The following is a 19,536-nucleotide window of genomic DNA, read 5'->3' as shown; positions in this document are numbered from 1 at the left end:
TTATAAGTATGTACCAGACTAGTGTTCATGTACAGTACCTCAGCGAGTAGCACTAAACCAATACGTCATGGGTGCGTTCATCTCGGGATATGAAGTTGAAAGTGTAGCCACATTATTCTTTTGACCAGGGCTGGCGGGATTAGAAATATTACCGCTACCTGAAATTTGGGCTCTAGAGCGAGGGAACCACTTGTCAGAACCATCAGTGAAATTTACAGGCTTGTAGTTCGTTGCATTGGTCATTTCTGATTTCACTGAAACCTCCTGCATTGGAGCTGAACTTGTCTTATTCATGTACATCTCAAAAAGTCCATCATTTGGTGTTAATTGCATCTTATTTGACACTGGTCTCTGATGAGACATGTAGACGTTTCCGGGATACGAATACCTATGACCATTGGTGTTATAAAATGATGCCAAATGTGAAAGTGTTTGTACAGTTGGATTGGGATGTATTGGGGGCTGCGATTCCATCCCTGAATCTCTGTGTATATTTCTTAGCGGAGTATACCCGCTATCACTGTGATGTCCCACCGATGAACGAGGGGAGATTGATTGCATTATTGCACTGATCGGTGGTAATTTCTCCAGTGACGATCTTCTTTGCATCAAAGCGCATTCCGGTGCGCATGATGACGACCTCCTACTAATCTGCTTTGGTGTAGGATTTGCTACTGGAGGATTCTTTGAGATATCCAACAGATTTTGGAAAGCATTCAAGAGTTCATTCCCTACTGGCTTACTAACCTTTGATCTAGTGGAGTCTCTCCTTTTTCTTCTCCTGGGTTGAGTGCCCACATCAACTGGACTTGGTGAGAGCTTATTCAAGTTGGCCTCTCTTATCTTGAGCTGATTTTGAATGTATTTGAACCAATTTTCACAATCAGTGGGAAAAGTGGGTCCGAATATAGGTACTAGTAGATACCTTATTGGATAGCAAAACCTTACACAAAGTAACCTTGCAGTTTCCAAAGGCAGCCAAGTACCTTGAATCTTGATATATCCACCACGAACACGTTTGATCACCTCGGCGAAATCGCACTTGACTAAGTCCTGTGGTGAAAACCCCTTCTCATGAATCAAATGGTTTCGGTACGTGTCGCACATCATCTGCTTCAAATCTGGAGATAAGCCATTCCAATGTAAATCAGTGTAATGAGTGACTGAGGAGCTGGGATTAGCCGACGTCGGTATTGTGGGTGAGCTCAAAGATCCCTGTCCCGTGGAACTAGGCATATCGGAACCAGCCGATTGACGCCTTTTTCTCCTGTCACTATAACCTGCCGGCGGACATGCCCCAGATTCATAAAAGGCAGTAGTACTGATATAATCCAATTCTTTCTTGCATACTTCCTGTACTTCTGCCCTATTCGAATCATCCACCCTGGGGAGACTGATTAACCCACGCATGACGTCCTGGTACAGTCTCCAGATACCTGTTAAAAACACGTAACCTGATTCGTGAGTCCACAGGACGCAATTGTTTGGGTTGATAAGTTTACTATTCTGCTGTAAACTGTGATCAATTTTCCGCAACTTGAACTGCTGATTCTTCGTCAAGGGATTTGCAACTAGTTCATCTCCTTCGCCCTGCGTTGGAGCCACAAAACCTTCCGACTGAGCTGGATCCCCTGGCATCGAAATAGTCCCACTCAATACTCTCCCAGGATGCTCATCGAGCCCTAATCTGGCCTTCGATCCCTCGGACAACGAAGTAAACTGCTCGAGACCAGATTGACCGCCTAATAGCACATCAGGTAACTGGTACTCGAAACAGTCGAGCACATACTTGGCAGAACCACTGGGTCTTCTCTGGGAGAACTGCATTCTCGGAGACGCGCCATCGTGAGTCAACCCCGCGTCCGGCACAACACAAGCAGGATTGGCAAACGCTTCAGCGATGCTCGATTTGTAAGTTACTCTCTTAACATCCAAGTTTCGTCGTTGATCTACATTAGGTCTAGATAGCAACCTCGCAAAGAAAAGTCTCTGATAGTCGTCTAAGGGACTGGTGGACAACTCCACTGTCGATAGATCCAAGTTATGGATCGCATACTTCAATCCACCCCCGGTGACCTCTTGCGGATTCCCTCCATCCTTTCTCTTAACCATTGCTTGTAATTCGTAAGCAAGAACAAGAGGATCAATAAAACTACTACTATTGTTTCCATGCAGTTTAGTATTATATAAAACTTACAGAGCCGATCCCCCTCGACATTTCAATCCGGGTCTAGGGTGGCCCTTGAGGCTTACTGAAAAGAAGCTTTAAGGCTGAACACGACGCCCTTTGGTAAAAAGAACGGCTTTTCTCTTTCGCATTGATGATGAAATTGCTACAAAGCGATCGAGCCGAGACCAAAAACTGATAATTACTAATGCAAGGAAGTTGAGAAAAGGATCATAATATCAAAGTGTATAATACGTAAAGTTTAGTTAATTAGTTAGCGATGACGGGGTCTAGCAGACCGGAGTCTACGTTGTAGACCAGTCCGTAGACTTCTAGCTCTTGGGCTACAATTGCATTCTTTACAGTGTCATTTTTCATGATTTGCGCAAACTGTCTCTTGACGTTGCAGTGTGATAAATACTTGCTCTTTTCTTCTAAGGTAGGGAAGGAGGCTAATTGTTCTTTCTCTGAGCGATGTAGTTCATCGATATCATGCAAGTATTGGTACAAATGTCCGCAGTTTAGACCTTCTTTATCTTTTAGAGGCTCTAATTGGCCCGTTAGACATGTCTTGATACCGCCACAGTCGGTGTGACCGCACACGACGACTTTGTTAACCTTTAAACATCTGATTGCGAATTCTAATGTAGCCATAAGAGTCAAGTCTTCTGGGTTGCAAATGTTTGCGACAGTTTTCCAGGTAAAGACTTCACCCGGAAGCACACCTAAACAGGTTTCGTTGTAGCGGGAGTCGGAACAACCGATGAATAGAGTGTGTGGTTGTTGACCCTTCCCGTTAAATTCTGGGAAAAGACTTGGATGTAGATTGTTCATGCTCTTGGACCATTGCTTGTTTGCCGCCAGCAGGTCATCAAGCTTAGAGTCATGTGTTAGAGTGAATGGAGTGTCACTGATCATTGTGTGTTGTGTGTTGTCGGGTATATTAGTGTTGATTGCTGATCTACTTCTACAAGAAGACTTCGATGTACTTCCCGTCTCGAGCATCTATATATTTATATATATATATTTTCTCGACCTCAATAAGACTCATCACTGTCGTATCGGTTATCCGATGACTTCATCTTCAACAATCATTTCGTCACCACGAGTTCATGATGTTCAGCTGGACCGAGCTGATAATGAGTGATCCACCAAGCATGTTGACGTCAACGTGGGGGGCAGTACTAGCGTCGAGGATCCGCACATCGAGGAATCGCACATCGAGGAATCGCACATCGAGGGGCGCGCATATTCTGTTGAAAATTGAAAGTTGGTTTTTACGGTTTCGTCCGTGGTGACTGAGGCTTCTCTGGGCGGGTAATATGTTAGATCATTAATTTTGATCTCATCGCGTTTGAGAGATTAAGCTTTTTATTGCTTGCTACTACGATGCCTAGTCTTTGTGTAATCAAGGTGTTTATATAAACTGCTGTAACTCAAACACTCTCCTTTTTTTCTTGGACTTGTTTTGCTCACCAATGAAGGGCTCGATAAACGGTTCCCACCGTGGTTCCAAACATGCGTTGTCCGTTCTCACATTAATTATTATTATATCTCTTATTGCGTATCGTTTTTTCCTGCCGCTCGAATCGGAGTTGCAGGTTGCAAGAGCGCCTTGGAGTTTTGAAGATGAAGATAGAAATGTTACGATAGTGGATTTTTTTAAACCCTTTGACTCCGCGCATCCAACTTCGCTTCCTTTGAAAGACTACTATAGAAAGATTAATTTAAAGCCAGTGGCCCCTTATAGTATTAATAGGGCTAATTTCAGCGAATGGGTCGATGTGCAGTGTGAGTCGTCGTTTGAGAGACTCTTACAAAATGTGGCTGATTCTGAGTTGAACGGGGATCATCTGGTATCTGAAGGAGTTGTTGAGGGTGTTGTGATCGCTTCGCCTTCCAAGTCCGCGCCGGATTATTTTTACCAATGGGTTCGTGATGCGGCCATTACGATGCATACGGTAGTCAACAATTTGTTCCCTGTAACAGTGGCTCCCTATGATGCGGGCGCGGGAGCGGTCAATGTGACTTTGGCTAGAACAGTACTGAAATACGTGAATAATTCCTATGTTTTGCAAAGATCAGATAATCCATCTGGCCAGGGTGTGGATGGTCAGGATGGGAACCCTTTGAGAGGGCTGGGTGAACCCAAATGGTTGGTTGATAATAAGCCTTTTACACAGAATTGGGGGAGACCGCAAAATGATGGTCCTCCTTTGAGATCTCTTACTATTTTCACTTTATTACATGAATTGGCGCTTAATGGTGTCGCGCTGGAAGATATTATTGAGAAGTGCGGCTTTGGCGCCGACCTGATATTTAGGAATGATACAGAATTATTTGAACAAATAATATACTGGGATCTAAGGTTCATTATGTTTAATTGGAAAGAGGATTCGTTTGATCTGTGGGAAGAAGTTAATGGAAAACATTTTTTTACTTCATTGGTGCAATTTACTTCTATAAAGATGGCCATTAGTTTCCTCGAGAAGTCAGAGAACGAATGGACCCGGTTTGATAAGCAAGTGTTGCTACAGGATTTGCGTAAATGTCTAAATGATATGGCTCAATTCTTGACTTTTGATTCAGGGTTTATCAATCCTAATAAGAATTATATCGTGGAAACTCCATCGGTACTAAACCAAAGATGCGGTTTAGATATCGCAGTTATCATCGGATCTCTATTGACACATGCCGAGAATTTTGACGTCGGTGTACCATTTGGCGTTACCGACACCGGTGTACTAAACACTCTGTATTCGTTAGTCAAATCTATGGGGGTTATCTATCCTATAAACCACCAGAGGGCTCCTTTAAACATCGGTGTCGCATTAGGTAGATACCCTGAAGACATTTACGATGGTGTGGGCACTTCGGAAGGCAACCCATGGTTTCTAGCCACCTCGGCGGCTCCCGAATTGCTGTACCGTTTGATTCTCGAAAATTACAAATTACAAAGAGATTTGGTAATTCCTCTGAACCGTTGGGAATCTGAATTTTGGACACTAGTGTTCGATGGGTTCCAACATTACACGGACCAGGAATACCAATTAGTTATCCCCTGGGGCTCACCAGCGTTTGGGCAAACAATGACCGCTGTATTCGATCTGGGAGAATCCTTCCTCGACAAGATGCGCGAACATGTAAGCGACGCAGGCGAGATGAGCGAACAGTTTAACAAGTACACAGGCTATTTACAAGGAGCCCACGACCTAACGTGGTCCTATGGAGCATTATGGTCGACTTGTCACGCACGCAAACAGGTCCTACCACTTGTTAGCGCTTAAAATGGCACATGCAACCCCACTTTACCAGCCGTCCTCCTAACGGTTTCCTCTTGCGACAGTTTCGAACTACCATTATAACGCTCGATCAGTTCGTCGTACTCCCTTTGGTTTGTCAGGAAAGAACCGATATCGTGCAGATGTTGAACCAGCCTTTCGTTGTCACCTCTTTCCTGCAACAAGCTATCGCGAATAAGCGCGGTGTCTCGAACAAAGAGCAGGCTCTTATCGTTCTCCGCTCTATCGCGTTTAAGCGTTTCCACCTGTCTGTTCAGTAATTGCAAATCTTTAAATAAACTAGCATTCAACATAGCATCTTTAGTCTCATTCTGTTGTCTTACAATGTTCATACGCTTATAAGTAAGCATGGCGATCTGTTTCCGAGTCTCTTCTGCACGTTGAGCGATCCGCGACCTACGGTCGCCCCGTACCATCGCTCTAATAACATCACGATATGCTCTAGCAGCCTGCTTCATCTTGCTCGTCTCAACCTCATCGATGTACAAGTTTTATTACTTGGTACTCTTGGAATAGTAGTTAAATCTTTGACCACTGACCAGTCGGGTCACGTGTCGTCTTCCTAATTTCACATACCGATCTCGGCTGCCGCAACAGCGAAACTCGGCGCCGTCATTCTTGGTAAGGAGAAAGCGGTTCGCGTATCGAATATATATATAATATAACAATAAAGGACTGTTGATCCCTCTTATAACAAGGGCAGCCAAGCGAGGTGGATAGGCCCATACACATAATGTTGAGATCAGCCGTAGGTAAGAGAATGTTTGCATCTGTAGCGGCTGCTGAGAAAGTGCTGCCTAAGAAATATGGTGGCAGATTCGTAGTCACGTTGATACCCGGTGATGGTGTTGGTAAAGAGGTTACAGACTCTGTGGTGTCAATCTTTGAGGCTGAGAATTTGCCTATTGACTGGGACCGTGTGGATATCTCCGGTTTGGACCACGAGGAAGGTGTTCAGGCCGCTGTGGACTCTTTGAAACGTAACAAGATCGGTTTGAAAGGTATCTGGCACACTTCTGCCGCTGATCAAGCTGGCAAGGGTTCTCTGAATGTGGCTTTGAGAAAAGAACTGGATATTTACGCCAATGTTGCTCTTTTCAAGTCTGTTCCAGGTGTTAAGACTAAGATCCCAAATGTGGATCTAGTGGTTATCAGAGAAAACACCGAAGGTGAATACTCTGGTCTAGAGCACGAATCTGTGCCCGGCGTTGTTGAGTCCTTGAAGATTATGACTGAGGATAAGACTGAGAGAATCGCTCGTTTTGCGTTCGATTTTGCTAAGAAATACAACAGACACGCAGTTACAGCTGTTCACAAGGCCAACATTATGAAATTGGGTGATGGTCTTTTCAGAAATGTTGTTACTAGAGTCGGTGAACAGGAATACCCAGATGTTAAGGTTGGTTCCATCATCGTTGATAACGCTTCGATGCAAACGGTCGCCAAACCACACCAATTCGATGTTCTAGTTACTCCTTCCATGTACGGTACCATTTTAGGTAATATCGGTGCTGCTTTGATTGGTGGCCCTGGTTTGGTCGCTGGTGCTAACTACGGTAGAGAGTACGCTGTTTTCGAGCCAGGTTCCAGACACGTTGGTTTGGATATCAAGGACAAGAACATTGCTAACCCAACTGCTATGATTTTGTCGGCATCTTTGATGTTGGATCACTTGGGTCTAAGCACTTCTGCTACCAAGATCTCAAATGCCGTTCATCAAGTCATCGCCGAGGGTAAATCTACTACTCCTGATATTGGTGGTTCTGCTTCCACCACGGAATTTACTCAAGCTGTCATTGAGAAATTGGCATCTTTGTGATGATAGATATATTAAAAACACTACGTAAATGGTTTCCTTACTCGATGGTTCCAGGAATTTTTCATACTCTATAAACATGATTTGTAAATAATTTTCCATAACGCTTAAGGGATTCGCACTTTCAACAAAACACTTGAACTGTCAGAGAGGGGGAAAGGCCAAGATGGGTTCGCTTATTCATGAGCCAAGCACGGACTTTCATCTGAAGCTAAATGAACAGTTGTTCCACATTCCACATGAGTTGCTTCGTAAGAATGTAAGACAAGTTCACAAGCTTATAGAAAGGGAGTCCTCCACACTGCAAAGTTTGTTCAGCGAGTTGAATGTATCATTACAAGCAAACTCTTTGGATCAAGATAAGTTAGCTTTAAACAAATTGAATGAGATTATACGGAAAGTGGACTTGTTTGAGAGGAAATTGACCAAGAGGGTGGATGAAGAGTTGAGACTGCTGGAAAGGATTGACTCAAGATTGAAGTTCTTTCATGGACTGCAGAATGCAAAAGAATCACAAGATGTCTCAAAACTGACAGATTGGTACCAAAAATACACGAATGTGCTCATAGCAGACTATCTCATAAGGAATGATCAGGTCCATTTAAATTCTCTTCAGGATGATGAAGATTCCGTAACGTTGCAGGATGGGAAGATGTGGAATCCCGGTGTAACTTACTTGAAGCAGCAACAGTTGGAAAGCTTGCTAGATTATGATATCTTACTGGCGGCTAACAGAATCTCTAAATCTCTCACGGTCGATCATAACTTGGAACCTCTGCTTCATTGGATAGGGGAAAACAAGGTTTTCCTGAAGAAGAATCGCTCTTTTCTGGAATTTGAAGCACGATTACAGGATTACGTGGAATTGTTGAAAGCTGGTGATTACAAGAGTGCTATTGGACGTTTTCAGAAATTTTTACTGCCTTTTGTTGAAAGCAATTATTCAGATCTGAAGCTGGCTTCAGGCTTACTTGTCTTTATCAACAGTTGCCGGCAAGAAGAATCAAAACTACAGGTTAACGACTCTATCGACCCCCAAATAATTACGAATGACGAGAATAATACGGAGCCAAATCTAAGATCAAAGGATGACATTTATGAACATTTCTTCCGGAAAAAAGTTGCTAAGAGAACGAGTACCCCACCGACGGTAAACAAAGTGATTTTTAAACAATACAATAAGAATGCCGATCTTGCGCGTTACACAGATTTATTGGATCAAAAGAGGTGGTCAACTCTCAATGAACTTTTCTCAAAAGAATATTATTCCATGTACGGTATTTCACACAAGGAACCCCTGCTTATGTACCTTTCCCTTGGTATTTCGACGTTAAAAACAAAGGAATGTCTACATCGAAAAGAATTTGTCTCCTCGGATAATCCAAAACTAGATGAATACTTGCAGAAGGACGTCCTTGGCACAACATGTCCTGTTTGCAGTGAAGAATTTGCTCCAATTGCCAAGGATCTGCCCTATGCACATCACATTCAATCGAAATTGTTCGAGAATCCGGTGATGCTACCCAACGGTAATATCTACGATGCAAAGAAGTTGAAAGCTTTGGCACTTAACTTGAATCGTTCCAATCTCGCAGACTTGCAAGAGTTTGAAGTTGTGGATCCCATCGACAAGAAAAAATATCCAGAGACTGACTTCATAAAGATGTACCCGACATAAATTACATAGATTATATTACAATTGATGGTTTTTGGTTTCCTTTCATTCCTCGTCGCTCAAGTCTTTTGATTTCGCCTTCTTTGCACGTTCGAATTTTTCAAAGATATAGATTCTAGCGTCTCTTTCCTCAGCTGGTTTTGTAGTCTCTTGTTCACTGTTCGTTCTTTTGTGATGATACTGTGGATAATTCTTCCATTCGAATTTATGAGACCTCTGAACGCATAAACCGTTGTCTTTAGCAAGACTCTTAATCATCCAAGAATCGTAAGGCTCCCCAGTGAACACGGAAAGGAGAATATTACCATATCCCTCAGGTGTTAAATCTTGTTTCCCCTCTGATGCCGTATAACCTTGGTCATAAGAGTTTTTGGCTTCTAAAATTGGAGCATTGACCAACTCGAACAATTTCTTGCAGCTTCTAAAGTATCCAAAGATCAATTGCTGATGATCAGCAATGTTTCTATCTTGATCCTTAACACCCTTCCCCGTATGCGGAAAATTGAACATGATATTTTGTAAGCTCTTGTATTTCCAAGATGATCCTAAAAGTTTAGACCAGGCGTTTCTTTTTGACAAAGTCAATGTCTTTATTAGATCCATAGCATCAACTTTAAACATCATCTTGACTTTATTTTGAATCAAAAAATCATAGTTCTCTTTGAAAGAGTGGGGGTATTTGAGTTCGAGTTCCGAAGGTGAACTATCATAGCTAGTCGCTATTATATTTTCTGCCTTCAGGAATTCTTCCTCAATGAGAGATCTGGTGAATGAGAAATCACCTTCTCCGACCAGTAGGAGCGTTTCATCCTTCTGAAACGCGCTGAAACTAGCTTCATTCAACTTCTGTAGTTCCTGGTTTTTTCTTACTTTGGCATTTGGTTGGGACTTCTTCTGCTGTTTGTTTTGCTCTTTATTCTTGTGCAATTGTCTGATTTTCTCCCGGACTTGATGTCTTTGAAGAGTAGTTTTCAGACTCTTATGGCTTGGCTTACCCTTAAGCTTTCTACCCATTTCACCTCACTATTATCAGTAATTGTAGAACCTTTTTCTCAGTTATTGTTAGGACTCTTTCAACTTGACGAATTTTTCATCTTCGATGCTCATCTCAGCACACGGCTCTAGCTATGAAAGCGCTTCTTGTCGATGAAAAGACACTTTCTAGACATATTATAAATGATCTTTTGGTCATCCAAGCTGGGTCTTGTGGCCTGTCTAGTGTTAGTAAAAGTCTTGGAAATCTGTGTTTGATTCTTTTAATACATACAGGAAAGAGCAGTTTGAGCTTCTTAGCATCCCTTATGATGACGGCCAAGTAGAAAATGACTTGAAAGCCCCGGCAAAACCCTTCATTGATTACTATGTCCACGATCTCATCTCTAGGAATGAATTGACTTTGACCAAGCCATTTAATATTCAATTGGTCCGGCAACAGAAGGAAACCACGGACTGTAGTAACCTGGACCCCATAGTTTCGATACACCACTAAAGATTCAATTGGAGGTCTTCTTAATAATAACGAGTTGAGACAAAACGCGATAGCCCCTATGACTATTTTTGCTCTCAGTTCGAGCGGTACCTTTGCCTGGACTATGATCGCTGATAGCGAATTCAGAAGCACAAGTAAGGCTAGGTTCATCATGACTCGGCTAGCGTAATTGCTCGGTTTGGTGGCAAACTTGAGCCACGTCCCATTATCGCTTTGATCTATCACTAAGCAATATTTTTTACACCTTTTCGATGCAATTGTTGGCTTTGACATGTATTGCAGTATCTCTTTAGCCAATTTCATTAGTTGAATCGAAAAGAGGTAGTCAGGCTCGCTCTTTTGAGTCTCGCGCGGTTAATGACGAAGCAAGAGAATAAGGCCTTCTTCAGAATCTGTATATATGTGTTCTTATGCTATTTAAATCAATTAAGAATTCTCTTCAACTTCCTGAGCCGGGTGCTTCTTGAGATCGTCGATCGTACCCAGCACAACCTCAGATTTACGATATGCTCTAACTTGATCGGTCCTAAACCCACCAGATGTCTTCTTTCCAGAATCCTTTATCGTCTTTACGTTTTGCAAGTCCTCTTCTTTGGCTGTTGCTTTAGCATTATCAATGGCTCTCATGTGCTCTTCATGCTCCACTTGCAGTTCCTGTATCTTTTCGTGGAATGCCGAGACAGTGCCAATATCTTTTCGTATATCAAGGCAGTACTGTTCAAAGTTAGGCGGCAAACGAGACCGTAGTGCCAATTCGACCGTTACAGGATGTTTTCTTTCTTCATTTATGAATTTTGCCTTGATCTGTTTCCTCGATCGGTATGGGAACAATTGTGCGATTAAATTGAAATCTGTTCCCCACATCGACAAAGCCTTGTAAAACTTTACCAGTTCTTCGGTATTCCAAGGATCCGTGTAAATATTCTTACCGTATGTTCCAGAATTGTAGAGGTTTTCGAAGGGATTTTCATTGACCTTCAACTTGTGTGCATTCTGATAGCTTGCATTCTTATGTCGATCAACCACAGTAGATTCTTCATCGACCACCATTGTACCATCGGGATTCAGACGTAACTGAATAGCCGTTTGAGGACCACTAGATTCTGGGACGTCAGTGTTGAGGAGCTTTTCTGCTGCCTTTTTCCGTTCTTCTAGCTCCCTCTCCTGATCCTCCTCATTCAGCGAGCTCACAGACTTGAATTCTTCGCGAGCTCTTCGTCTCAACTCTCTGCGTTGTCTTCTCTTTTCGAATCTTAGTAAACCTGCTTGTTTAGCAATCGTAAAATTCTCTGATATTTCACCAATCGGTAGTTTAGGTTTACACAAATCTGCCATCGTGAAAGCCTCTTCATCCACCATGTATCTCTCTGAATCTGTATCCTGGATGTGCTTCGGAATCTCTTTTAGGTTTTTGATAGTATATTTCTCATAGAGGCTATCTGTCTTTTGGAAAAGCTCCGTTACGGAGTCTGATTTACCGTTGGGGTTTGGAATTGCAGTAGCCGTATGCACATCTGCATCTGGGGAAGTTCGCCTTGAAACTACACTAATTCTGTGGGCAGACCCTGATTTCTTAGAGATCGAAGTCCGGATGGACATTCTGCGCTTCTTCAGGGTTTCTAATGTCGCATCCTTTTCGGAAACGCTACGTAATCTAACTTTTTTCAGGTTTGGCTTTGCAATAGTTGATAATCTTTTACCAGTGGTTCCTGTTCCTGATTCATTAAAAGCAGGTCTGAAGATCGGTGCACTCGTCTGATTAGTACCTAGAGAGTCGAGTCGACTAGAACGACGTCCTTCTCTGACGCTTTGGCTTTCTGGAATTTGTGTACTGGTTTGCGAGGGATTCGGCTTAATTTGTGATAATGCCCCATCTTCTTCATCTTCCTCATCTTGAACTGCAGTAGCCCCTGTATCCTCCTCGGGGTTTTCAGATTCTTGGAACTCCTTCTGAGAATCCTTCTCATCTACTTTCGTATCCTCATCAGTGGGACTGACGTCCTCTGTACTTTTTGTTCCCTCGTCAGTAACTGTCGTAAGAGTCTTCTTTGGAGCAGCTGAAAGAAGCCTACGCTGCCTCAGTTTCGGAAAAAACCGTGTACCACTCTTGTTTACCACACTGCTCATGTTAATACAACCTCAGATACGTGCTGTGGTTCCATTCAGGAGTTATTGTTGATCTTTAAGTCATCTCAATAATTGATATATGATGTCTTATCGTGTCTCGTTACCCGACTTGAATATTATAATGAACTACAAGATAATTAAAGCTCTTGAGCAGCTTATTTAGATTTACGAGCGATTGATTATCGCCTTAAAGAGGTTTGTAACCCAGTCAGTGAAGTCTACATTGGCTCAATTTTGTCCTTGGGGTCATACTGCAGCTAGCGGTGATTAATACTCTGTGTGGACTGAGAAACAATGCTTGAGTGTCATACGAGCATCACGCAAGGCTCTGCCGGAGCCTGCCAGCTTCAATAGTTGATCAATTCTTTGTTTAATGTTATAACGTAGCGCGTATGAAGCGACTCTTAAAGTAGTGAAAAAAATTTTAAGCGATGCGATGCGATGAGATGACATTTCAGTTAGATTCAGTGGTATCACAGTTTGACTTTATCGCTTGAGAGCATCGGGAAGCATGGCTAAGGTGATTAAAGTTGCTGTTAAGAAAGGAGAACCCACCGTGGTCACCAGTGTCGAAAAGACTGTTGACGTAGATGACAATGGATCGGTTGCCACGACAGAAGAGTATCAGAGCCAGGCTCTGTCAAAGAAGGACAAGAGACGTTTAAAGAAAGAGCTGGCTAAGATACAAGCTGAGAAGAAGGAGGAGAAGCAGGAAGAGGAAGAAGAGCAGGAAGAAGATGATGAAGAAGAAGAAGAGGAAGAAGAACAGGGTTTGGACTTGGATAGACTGGCCAGAAGCGATTCTGAAGATGACGATGAGGAAGATGACGACGATGAAGAAGATGGCGATGAAGAAGATGACGATGGAAAGGACGAGGAAGAAAAGGACGAGGAGGAGGAAGATGTTCCACTGTCAGACGTGGAATTTGATTCCGATGCAGACGTTGTTCCTCACCACAAACTGACAATCAACAATGTCAAAGCTATGAAGCATGCTTTGGCGCGTGTTCAACTACCATGGAAGAAGCACTCTTTCCAGGAACATCAATCAGTGACCTCTGCTACAAACACAGACGAAGGCATGAGAGATATCTACGATGACACAGAAAGGGAGTTGGCATTCTACAAACAATCATTGAGCTCCGTCCTAGAGGCGCGTGAGCAATTGGCGAGACTAAGAGTTCCTTTCAAGAGACCACTAGACTATTTTGCTGAGATGGTAAAGAACGATGAACACATGGACAAAATCAAGAACAAGCTTGTTGTAGAAGCCAGTGAAAAGAAGGCCCGTGGTGATGCAAGAAAGCAAAGACAACTGAAGAAGTTTGGTAAACAAGTTCAAGTAGCTACTCTACAGAAACGTCAATTGGAAAAGAGAGAAACTTTGGATAAGATCAAGTCCCTGAAGAAGAAGAGAAAGCAGAGTGAGATAAATGACGGCGATTTCAATGTCGGTATCGAAGAGGCAACTGAAGATAACAACCGCCACAAGATGAATCACAAGAGGGCCGCTAAGGACGCTAAATATGGTAGTGGTGGTATGAAGAGATTCAAGAGGAAGAATGATGCAGACTCTTCGGCGGACGTCACAGGTTTTTCGCAAAGAAAGATGAAGGGCAAATCCTCCAGACCAGGAAAGAGCAGACGTTCAAAGAGGTTCTAATTCTAATTACCATGTATAATAGCTGAATTTTTCATATCAAAGCTCGAAAATCGTTGCATCGTAAATGAACGACCATTTTCGCATGAAAAAAAAGTCGCCCTACTATATACGTATATATATAAGAGAGTAGTTGCAATGATAAATCTATCAATTGAACAGTCAATTGAGCCACCGAGCAATGTCAAAAGAGAGTAACAGAGCCAAGTTTGTCGCCGAATTCCCAGAATTGGTCAAGGAATTGAAATCCGTCCTAACGGGCTATGGTATGCCTGCCGAGGCCGTTAAATGGTACGAGGATTCGTTGAACTATAACACCCCTGGTGGTAAATTGAACAGAGGTTTGTCTGTCGTTGACACCTATGCCATTCTCAAGGGTTATGCTTCTGTTGACGATTTGCCGGTCGAAGTTTACAAGAAAGTGGCTCTTCTAGGTTGGTGTATTGAGCTTTTGCAAGCCTACTTTTTGGTGGCTGACGATATGATGGACCAGTCAATCACTAGAAGAGGTCAACCTTGCTGGTACCGTGTCAAGGAAGTCGGTGACATTGCGATTAACGATGCCTTCATGCTTGAGGGTGCAATCTACGTTCTGTTGAAGAAACATTTCAGACAAGAGCCTTACTATGTGGATCTAATTGAATTGTTCCACGATGTTACTTTCCAAACCGAGCTAGGTCAATTGCTAGACTTGATCACTGCTCCCGAAGATAAAGTGGACCTCTCAAAGTTTTCTTTGGAGAAACATTCCTTTATCGTTACTTTCAAGACTGCCTACTACTCCTTTTACTTGCCCGTTGCACTTGCGATGTACGTTGCAGGTATCAGCGACCCCAAGGACTTGCAACAGGCTCACGATGTGCTAATCCCATTGGGTGAGTACTTTCAAATCCAGGACGACTATCTTGACTGTTTTGGTACCGCCGAGCAGATTGGTAAGATCGGTACCGATATCCAGGACAACAAGTGCTCTTGGGTGGTCAACAAAGCCCTACAACTGGCCTCTCCCGAGCAAAGAAAACTGCTCGATGAGAACTACGGTAAGAAGGATGCCGAATGCGAAGCCCGCTGCAAGAAGTTGTTCCACGACCTTGACATTCAAAAGCACTACCAGGCTTACGAGGAGAAGGTTGCTCAAGATCTAAGAGCGAAGATCGCCCAAACAGACGAGTCTCGTGGTTTCCGTGCTCAAGTGCTCACTGCCTTCCTCAACAAGGTCTACAAGAGAAGTAAGTAGTTACAGAAAAGTTGTATAAAAGATAGAGAAAATAGCCGCTGAGCTTTTGGCTTCTCGTATAATCGCGTATAAAACGATCTGCTTTCTTTCGGTCATTTTCTTTGTTGAACCAATCAAAGGCCAAGGATGCGTCTGGACGGTCTTTTCGGTGGGAGAACACAGTTGGGAGCGAATCTTGGAAACTTTTCATTTATATACAACATACAATTGTTCAGGCAGTTAGGGTTCCATAAGGATTGGTAACTGTCACTAAAACAGAATATCACACAACTTTAACAACAATGGGTGGACCTCCAAGCGCAAAGACTTATATGGGATGGTGGGGTCATATGGGCTCTCCAGCTCAAAAGGGTATTACCTCGTATGCCGTCTCTCCATATGCTCAAAAACCTTTGGCCGGTGCTGCACATAATGCTGTCTTCAACCTGTTTAGACGTTTCAAGAGCCAAGTTTTATATCTCGCCATCCCGGCCGGTATCTACTGGGCGTGGTGGGTTAACTCTAGAGACTACAATGAGTATCTGTACACCAAAGCTGGTAGAGAAGAGTTAGAAAGAGTTAACGTTTAGACTACTTCAAACCACTTTTTCGAGAAGGATAAAGAGATATTTATTACTTATTCCAAAAACAGGCATAACAACAACTTTTACAGACGTCGGTGTACGTACGTATCTATATATATGTGAATATATGTATACCATCATGTTCAATAGAACTCTTGAGTCATCTAATAGGCTTCTGTAGTGTGATGGAGGTTATTTTAGTTTTTCACGTGCCATATGAGTGGTGTGGGACCCTTCGAACAAGGGAAGGGTTCACGATGACCTTCAGATTAAAGGATCTTTGATCGGGAAAGGTATCTTTTGATAGTCTTTAAATCGCCAGTGTGAGTAGTTCGTCAAAAAGGTCGAGACTATTTGTGCAAGATGTCTCGCAGTGAGCGGTCGCTGGTTTCGGGGGTCGACTCGAAGGAAAGGTCGCTACGGCCGTCGGTGACCCCACTGGAAGACAGTGGAAGCCAGCCCGGCGATGACGAGTTGTACTTCGAACCGAAACGTCTGTATCGTGCTACTCAGGGAGCGTCGTCGAAGTCTTCACTGGTAAGAGTTTATTCAGAGAATGAGAGTGCTAATTTTGATCAGATAACTGGTTCAAGGATTTACGATGACTTGAAACATCGACCTATACCTATCACGGGCAAGACTTTGGCCAGTACAAATGGCAGTGAGCGAACTCTGCAGGCAGAGCCGCAGCGTGCTAGAAAGAGAAGGTTCTCGTGGAATCAGCAGGATAGTGATATGCAAGATGAGTATATACCTGAGTTTGATTTCGCGGAAGCAGTATTGAAATGGCAAAATGAAGATGGTGATTCGCCAGCAGGAATGTATCATACTTTGGCTAACAATAGCGCCAATGCGACTCCGCCAAAATATATTGAATCTATCACAAGATTTAACACTTGGGGTACAGACCATGAATCTAACAGCATCAGCCCCAATAGTTCGTATGTGTTCGATTCATCGCATGCACAGGTGGATCCGATTCCTTTGCCCAACGCTGCAAATAAAGTGCCAATGATGGATTCTATGTCTGCGACTGAAGTCGAAAAGAATATCACAGATGGTACGGCTCATTCTAGCGAGCTTGATAGGTTCAAGAATATGGGGTTTAATAGCTCATTTCAGGCAAGAAAATTGTCCAGAAGGAAAACTTCTGTGGGTGATTCTTTCAACTCAGCGTCTTCGTCATTGACTCATCTACCAGATAACGCCGTTTCCATCATATCCGAATTGAAAATGACTCCAGAAGAAGTATTAGAACTAATTGGCAAATTACCACACGATTTCCTGTTTTTACCTTATTCTCAAAGAAAGAAAATAATCGTCGACTTGATACCCAACAAGGATTACAAGTTATTGATGTCATTGATCAAAAGTTTAATGTTAAAGAGCTCGAAGAGTAACACTTCGTTGAACAAAAATTCTATTCCCGATATCGCTCCTGCAAGCGTGAAGTCAAGGCATGGATCTGTCGCTTCCCAATTTCTAAGCTCCTTCTCACCAGCTGGAATTACTTCTATGGCTAATAAGAATAATTTCAGACCTGACGATAAAGGTATGCAAATTATGGGTTATAACCTGGGTAAAGTGATTGGGTTTGGAGCATGGGGTATGATAAGAGAATGCCACGATGACATAACGGGAGCAGACAAAGCTATGAAAATTGTACGGTTCCGTAATAATCTTAAAGTCAAGAAACAAGTCCTTAAAGAGGTCTCTATTTGGCAAGAGCTTAAAAGTGATAATATATTACCCCTCATACAGTGGAAACTGGACGAGGATTACGCAATGTACTGTCTGACCGAAAGAATTCATGGTGGTACTCTTTATGACCTGGTAATATCCTGGGGAGAATACGGAGTGTCAAAAATCGACTTCCAAAGTCGATGTCGGCTTACGATACTTTTATCATTACAATTAATTTCAGCGCTTAGATACATGCATGGAAAAGACATTGCACATGGTGATGTTAAATTGGAAAATTGCTTACTCGAGAAGGCATCCAGGGAGACTGAATGGAGAGTTCTTCTCTGTGATTTTGGAATGAGTTGCAGGTTCAACCTTTGTAAGAGGTCACCTATGGATGATTATGTGACTGACGATTCTCTTGTAAGTCCCACTGATACCGATTACATGGAGATTTTGTCGTCATTCAAGGATAAAAAAACCATTCGCAGCAGGAAAGCTATGGATTTCCACAGATCACGATCCAGCACTAATATGCATTACGGAAACCGCCTAAGCAAATTACAACGAATTGTAAAAAATAAGAGACTAACTCACGATGACACCCCTCTTGGGATAAGCTCGTTGCCCAAGACTTACGGCCCATCATTAACCAGTGCGCGTATTGCTAATTCGAGCACACCATCCTTACGAAACTTCGCATCTCATGCTACAAAATTAACGCCAACGATGGATATGACCTCCCCACATATTGATTCTAATACATCTCCTGCTAATGTCGGGCCTGACCCACATTCTCACATTGGTTCGCTTCCATACGCCTCACCCGAGCTGTTGGAGCCATCTCCACCACCGTTGGGACCCTCAGCGGACATCTGGGCACTCGGAGTCACCCTCTACACGATGTTAACAGGGAAACTGCCGTTCAAGCATGAATACGAACCCCGTATGAGAGCCATGATAACTTCGGGCAAGTTTGATAGAAAGTCTCTGGAGGCCATATGTCATGTCGAAACAAATGAGCACACTGGCGCAGGTCAAGAATTAAAATCGCAACCCAGTTTTGTGGGCTTATACAATGCTATCGTTGGGTGCCTTAAGAACAAAATGAATGAGCGGTGGGGCTTGGATAAGATCGAACCAGCTCTCAAAAACGACTTGATGAAATTATCGTCTTTTGTATGATTACGAGACTATGTAACTTTAAGAAACTCGCATTGCAGTCCGCGAGGTCGCACCTTACGGAACGAGCTAAAAGCGATTAAACTGAAAAATCAATGACTTTAGCTCCAACTAGAATGATCATTTAACAACCTATCTACTGGAATTGGCCACCTTATCCATTATGATCTACCTTAAATCGATGCTAAAAGTCATCGACAACTCCGGAGCCCAAATGGCTGAGTGTATTAAAGTGCTGAAGAAAGGATCGCCTAAATCTCCAGCAAGAATTGGTGACAGAATAGTATGCGTTGTGCAGAAAGCCAAGCCTTTAGCTCAGAATATCACTGGTACTTCCAACACCAATCGGGTCAAGAAAGGTGACATTGTCCACGGTATTGTTGTGCGTGCTAAGCAAAGAAATATGTACAGAGAGGATGGATCCACCGTAAGTTTTGGTGATAATGCTTGCGTTTTGATTAACAAGAATACGGGAGAGCCTCTAGGGACAAGAATTATGGCCAATGATGGTTGTGTGGGCAGAGAGCTGAGGGAAAAGGGATACAACAAGATCTGCTCGCTAGCCAGTAGAGTCGTATGAGACGTTTCCAGAAATTCTATATACGTGCACATTATCCACCCTGTAAATACCATGA

The 19,536-nt window shown here is 43.0% G+C and overlaps 14 protein-coding genes across 14 annotated transcripts; 8 read left to right on the top strand and 6 right to left on the bottom strand.

Annotated features, from left to right (window-relative positions):
* Window positions 1-39: 39 nt before the first annotated feature.
* XBP1 (Xbp1p) lies at window positions 40-2,112 on the bottom strand (the record flags this gene model as incomplete). The annotated part of the gene is made up of 1 exon (XM_003680440.1): window positions 40-2,112. The coding sequence occupies one exon, from the start codon at window positions 2,110-2,112 to the stop codon at window positions 40-42; it is 2,073 nt and encodes a 690-aa protein (XP_003680488.1).
* A 325-nt stretch (window positions 2,113-2,437) lies between these two features.
* NCE103 (carbonate dehydratase NCE103) lies at window positions 2,438-3,085 on the bottom strand (the record flags this gene model as incomplete). Its single annotated transcript, XM_003680439.1, has 1 exon — window positions 2,438-3,085. One exon carries the CDS (start codon window positions 3,083-3,085, stop codon window positions 2,438-2,440), a length of 648 nt encoding a protein of 215 aa, XP_003680487.1.
* A 560-nt stretch (window positions 3,086-3,645) lies between these two features.
* Window positions 3,646-5,454, top strand: SGA1 (glucan 1,4-alpha-glucosidase; the record flags this gene model as incomplete). Its single annotated transcript, XM_003680438.1, has 1 exon — window positions 3,646-5,454. One exon carries the CDS (start codon window positions 3,646-3,648, stop codon window positions 5,452-5,454), a length of 1,809 nt encoding a protein of 602 aa, XP_003680486.1.
* FMC1 (Fmc1p) lies at window positions 5,451-5,927 on the bottom strand (the record flags this gene model as incomplete). The annotated part of the gene is made up of 1 exon (XM_003680437.1): window positions 5,451-5,927. One exon carries the CDS (start codon window positions 5,925-5,927, stop codon window positions 5,451-5,453), a length of 477 nt encoding a protein of 158 aa, XP_003680485.1.
* Window positions 5,928-6,202: 275 nt separating this feature from the next.
* IDH1 (isocitrate dehydrogenase (NAD(+)) IDH1) lies at window positions 6,203-7,288 on the top strand (the record flags this gene model as incomplete). Its single annotated transcript, XM_003680436.1, has 1 exon — window positions 6,203-7,288. One exon carries the CDS (start codon window positions 6,203-6,205, stop codon window positions 7,286-7,288), a length of 1,086 nt encoding a protein of 361 aa, XP_003680484.1.
* A 163-nt stretch (window positions 7,289-7,451) lies between these two features.
* FYV10 (glucose-induced degradation complex subunit FYV10) lies at window positions 7,452-8,963 on the top strand (the record flags this gene model as incomplete). Its single annotated transcript, XM_003680435.1, has 1 exon — window positions 7,452-8,963. The coding sequence occupies one exon, from the start codon at window positions 7,452-7,454 to the stop codon at window positions 8,961-8,963; it is 1,512 nt and encodes a 503-aa protein (XP_003680483.1).
* Window positions 8,964-9,005: 42 nt separating this feature from the next.
* Window positions 9,006-9,974, bottom strand: BMT5 (25S rRNA (uracil2634-N3)-methyltransferase; the record flags this gene model as incomplete). Its single annotated transcript, XM_003680434.1, has 1 exon — window positions 9,006-9,974. One exon carries the CDS (start codon window positions 9,972-9,974, stop codon window positions 9,006-9,008), a length of 969 nt encoding a protein of 322 aa, XP_003680482.1.
* A 94-nt stretch (window positions 9,975-10,068) lies between these two features.
* GPI15 (phosphatidylinositol N-acetylglucosaminyltransferase GPI15) lies at window positions 10,069-10,752 on the bottom strand (the record flags this gene model as incomplete). The annotated part of the gene is made up of 1 exon (XM_003680433.1): window positions 10,069-10,752. The coding sequence occupies one exon, from the start codon at window positions 10,750-10,752 to the stop codon at window positions 10,069-10,071; it is 684 nt and encodes a 227-aa protein (XP_003680481.1).
* A 123-nt stretch (window positions 10,753-10,875) lies between these two features.
* On the bottom strand, window positions 10,876-12,576 carry BDP1 (transcription factor TFIIIB subunit BDP1; the record flags this gene model as incomplete). The annotated part of the gene is made up of 1 exon (XM_003680432.1): window positions 10,876-12,576. One exon carries the CDS (start codon window positions 12,574-12,576, stop codon window positions 10,876-10,878), a length of 1,701 nt encoding a protein of 566 aa, XP_003680480.1.
* A 511-nt stretch (window positions 12,577-13,087) lies between these two features.
* EBP2 (Ebp2p) lies at window positions 13,088-14,239 on the top strand (the record flags this gene model as incomplete). The annotated part of the gene is made up of 1 exon (XM_003680431.1): window positions 13,088-14,239. The coding sequence occupies one exon, from the start codon at window positions 13,088-13,090 to the stop codon at window positions 14,237-14,239; it is 1,152 nt and encodes a 383-aa protein (XP_003680479.1).
* Window positions 14,240-14,417: 178 nt separating this feature from the next.
* ERG20 (bifunctional (2E,6E)-farnesyl diphosphate synthase/dimethylallyltranstransferase) lies at window positions 14,418-15,473 on the top strand (the record flags this gene model as incomplete). The annotated part of the gene is made up of 1 exon (XM_003680430.1): window positions 14,418-15,473. One exon carries the CDS (start codon window positions 14,418-14,420, stop codon window positions 15,471-15,473), a length of 1,056 nt encoding a protein of 351 aa, XP_003680478.1.
* A 281-nt stretch (window positions 15,474-15,754) lies between these two features.
* On the top strand, window positions 15,755-16,042 carry QCR8 (ubiquinol--cytochrome-c reductase subunit 8; the record flags this gene model as incomplete). Its single annotated transcript, XM_003680429.1, has 1 exon — window positions 15,755-16,042. One exon carries the CDS (start codon window positions 15,755-15,757, stop codon window positions 16,040-16,042), a length of 288 nt encoding a protein of 95 aa, XP_003680477.1.
* Window positions 16,043-16,399: 357 nt separating this feature from the next.
* On the top strand, window positions 16,400-18,904 carry NNK1 (protein kinase NNK1; the record flags this gene model as incomplete). The annotated part of the gene is made up of 1 exon (XM_003680428.1): window positions 16,400-18,904. The coding sequence occupies one exon, from the start codon at window positions 16,400-16,402 to the stop codon at window positions 18,902-18,904; it is 2,505 nt and encodes an 834-aa protein (XP_003680476.1).
* A 160-nt stretch (window positions 18,905-19,064) lies between these two features.
* On the top strand, window positions 19,065-19,481 carry MRPL38 (mitochondrial 54S ribosomal protein uL14m; the record flags this gene model as incomplete). Its single annotated transcript, XM_003680427.1, has 1 exon — window positions 19,065-19,481. The coding sequence occupies one exon, from the start codon at window positions 19,065-19,067 to the stop codon at window positions 19,479-19,481; it is 417 nt and encodes a 138-aa protein (XP_003680475.1).
* Between the last annotated feature and the right edge of the window lie 55 nt (window positions 19,482-19,536).

Source organism: Torulaspora delbrueckii, chromosome 3, assembly GCF_000243375.1.
Source record: "Torulaspora delbrueckii CBS 1146 chromosome 3, complete genome".
Classification (NCBI taxonomy): Eukaryota; Fungi; Ascomycota; class Saccharomycetes; order Saccharomycetales; family Saccharomycetaceae; genus Torulaspora; species Torulaspora delbrueckii.
Note: the sequence above shows the minus strand (reverse complement) of the source record. Positions and strands in the feature narration are given on the sequence as shown.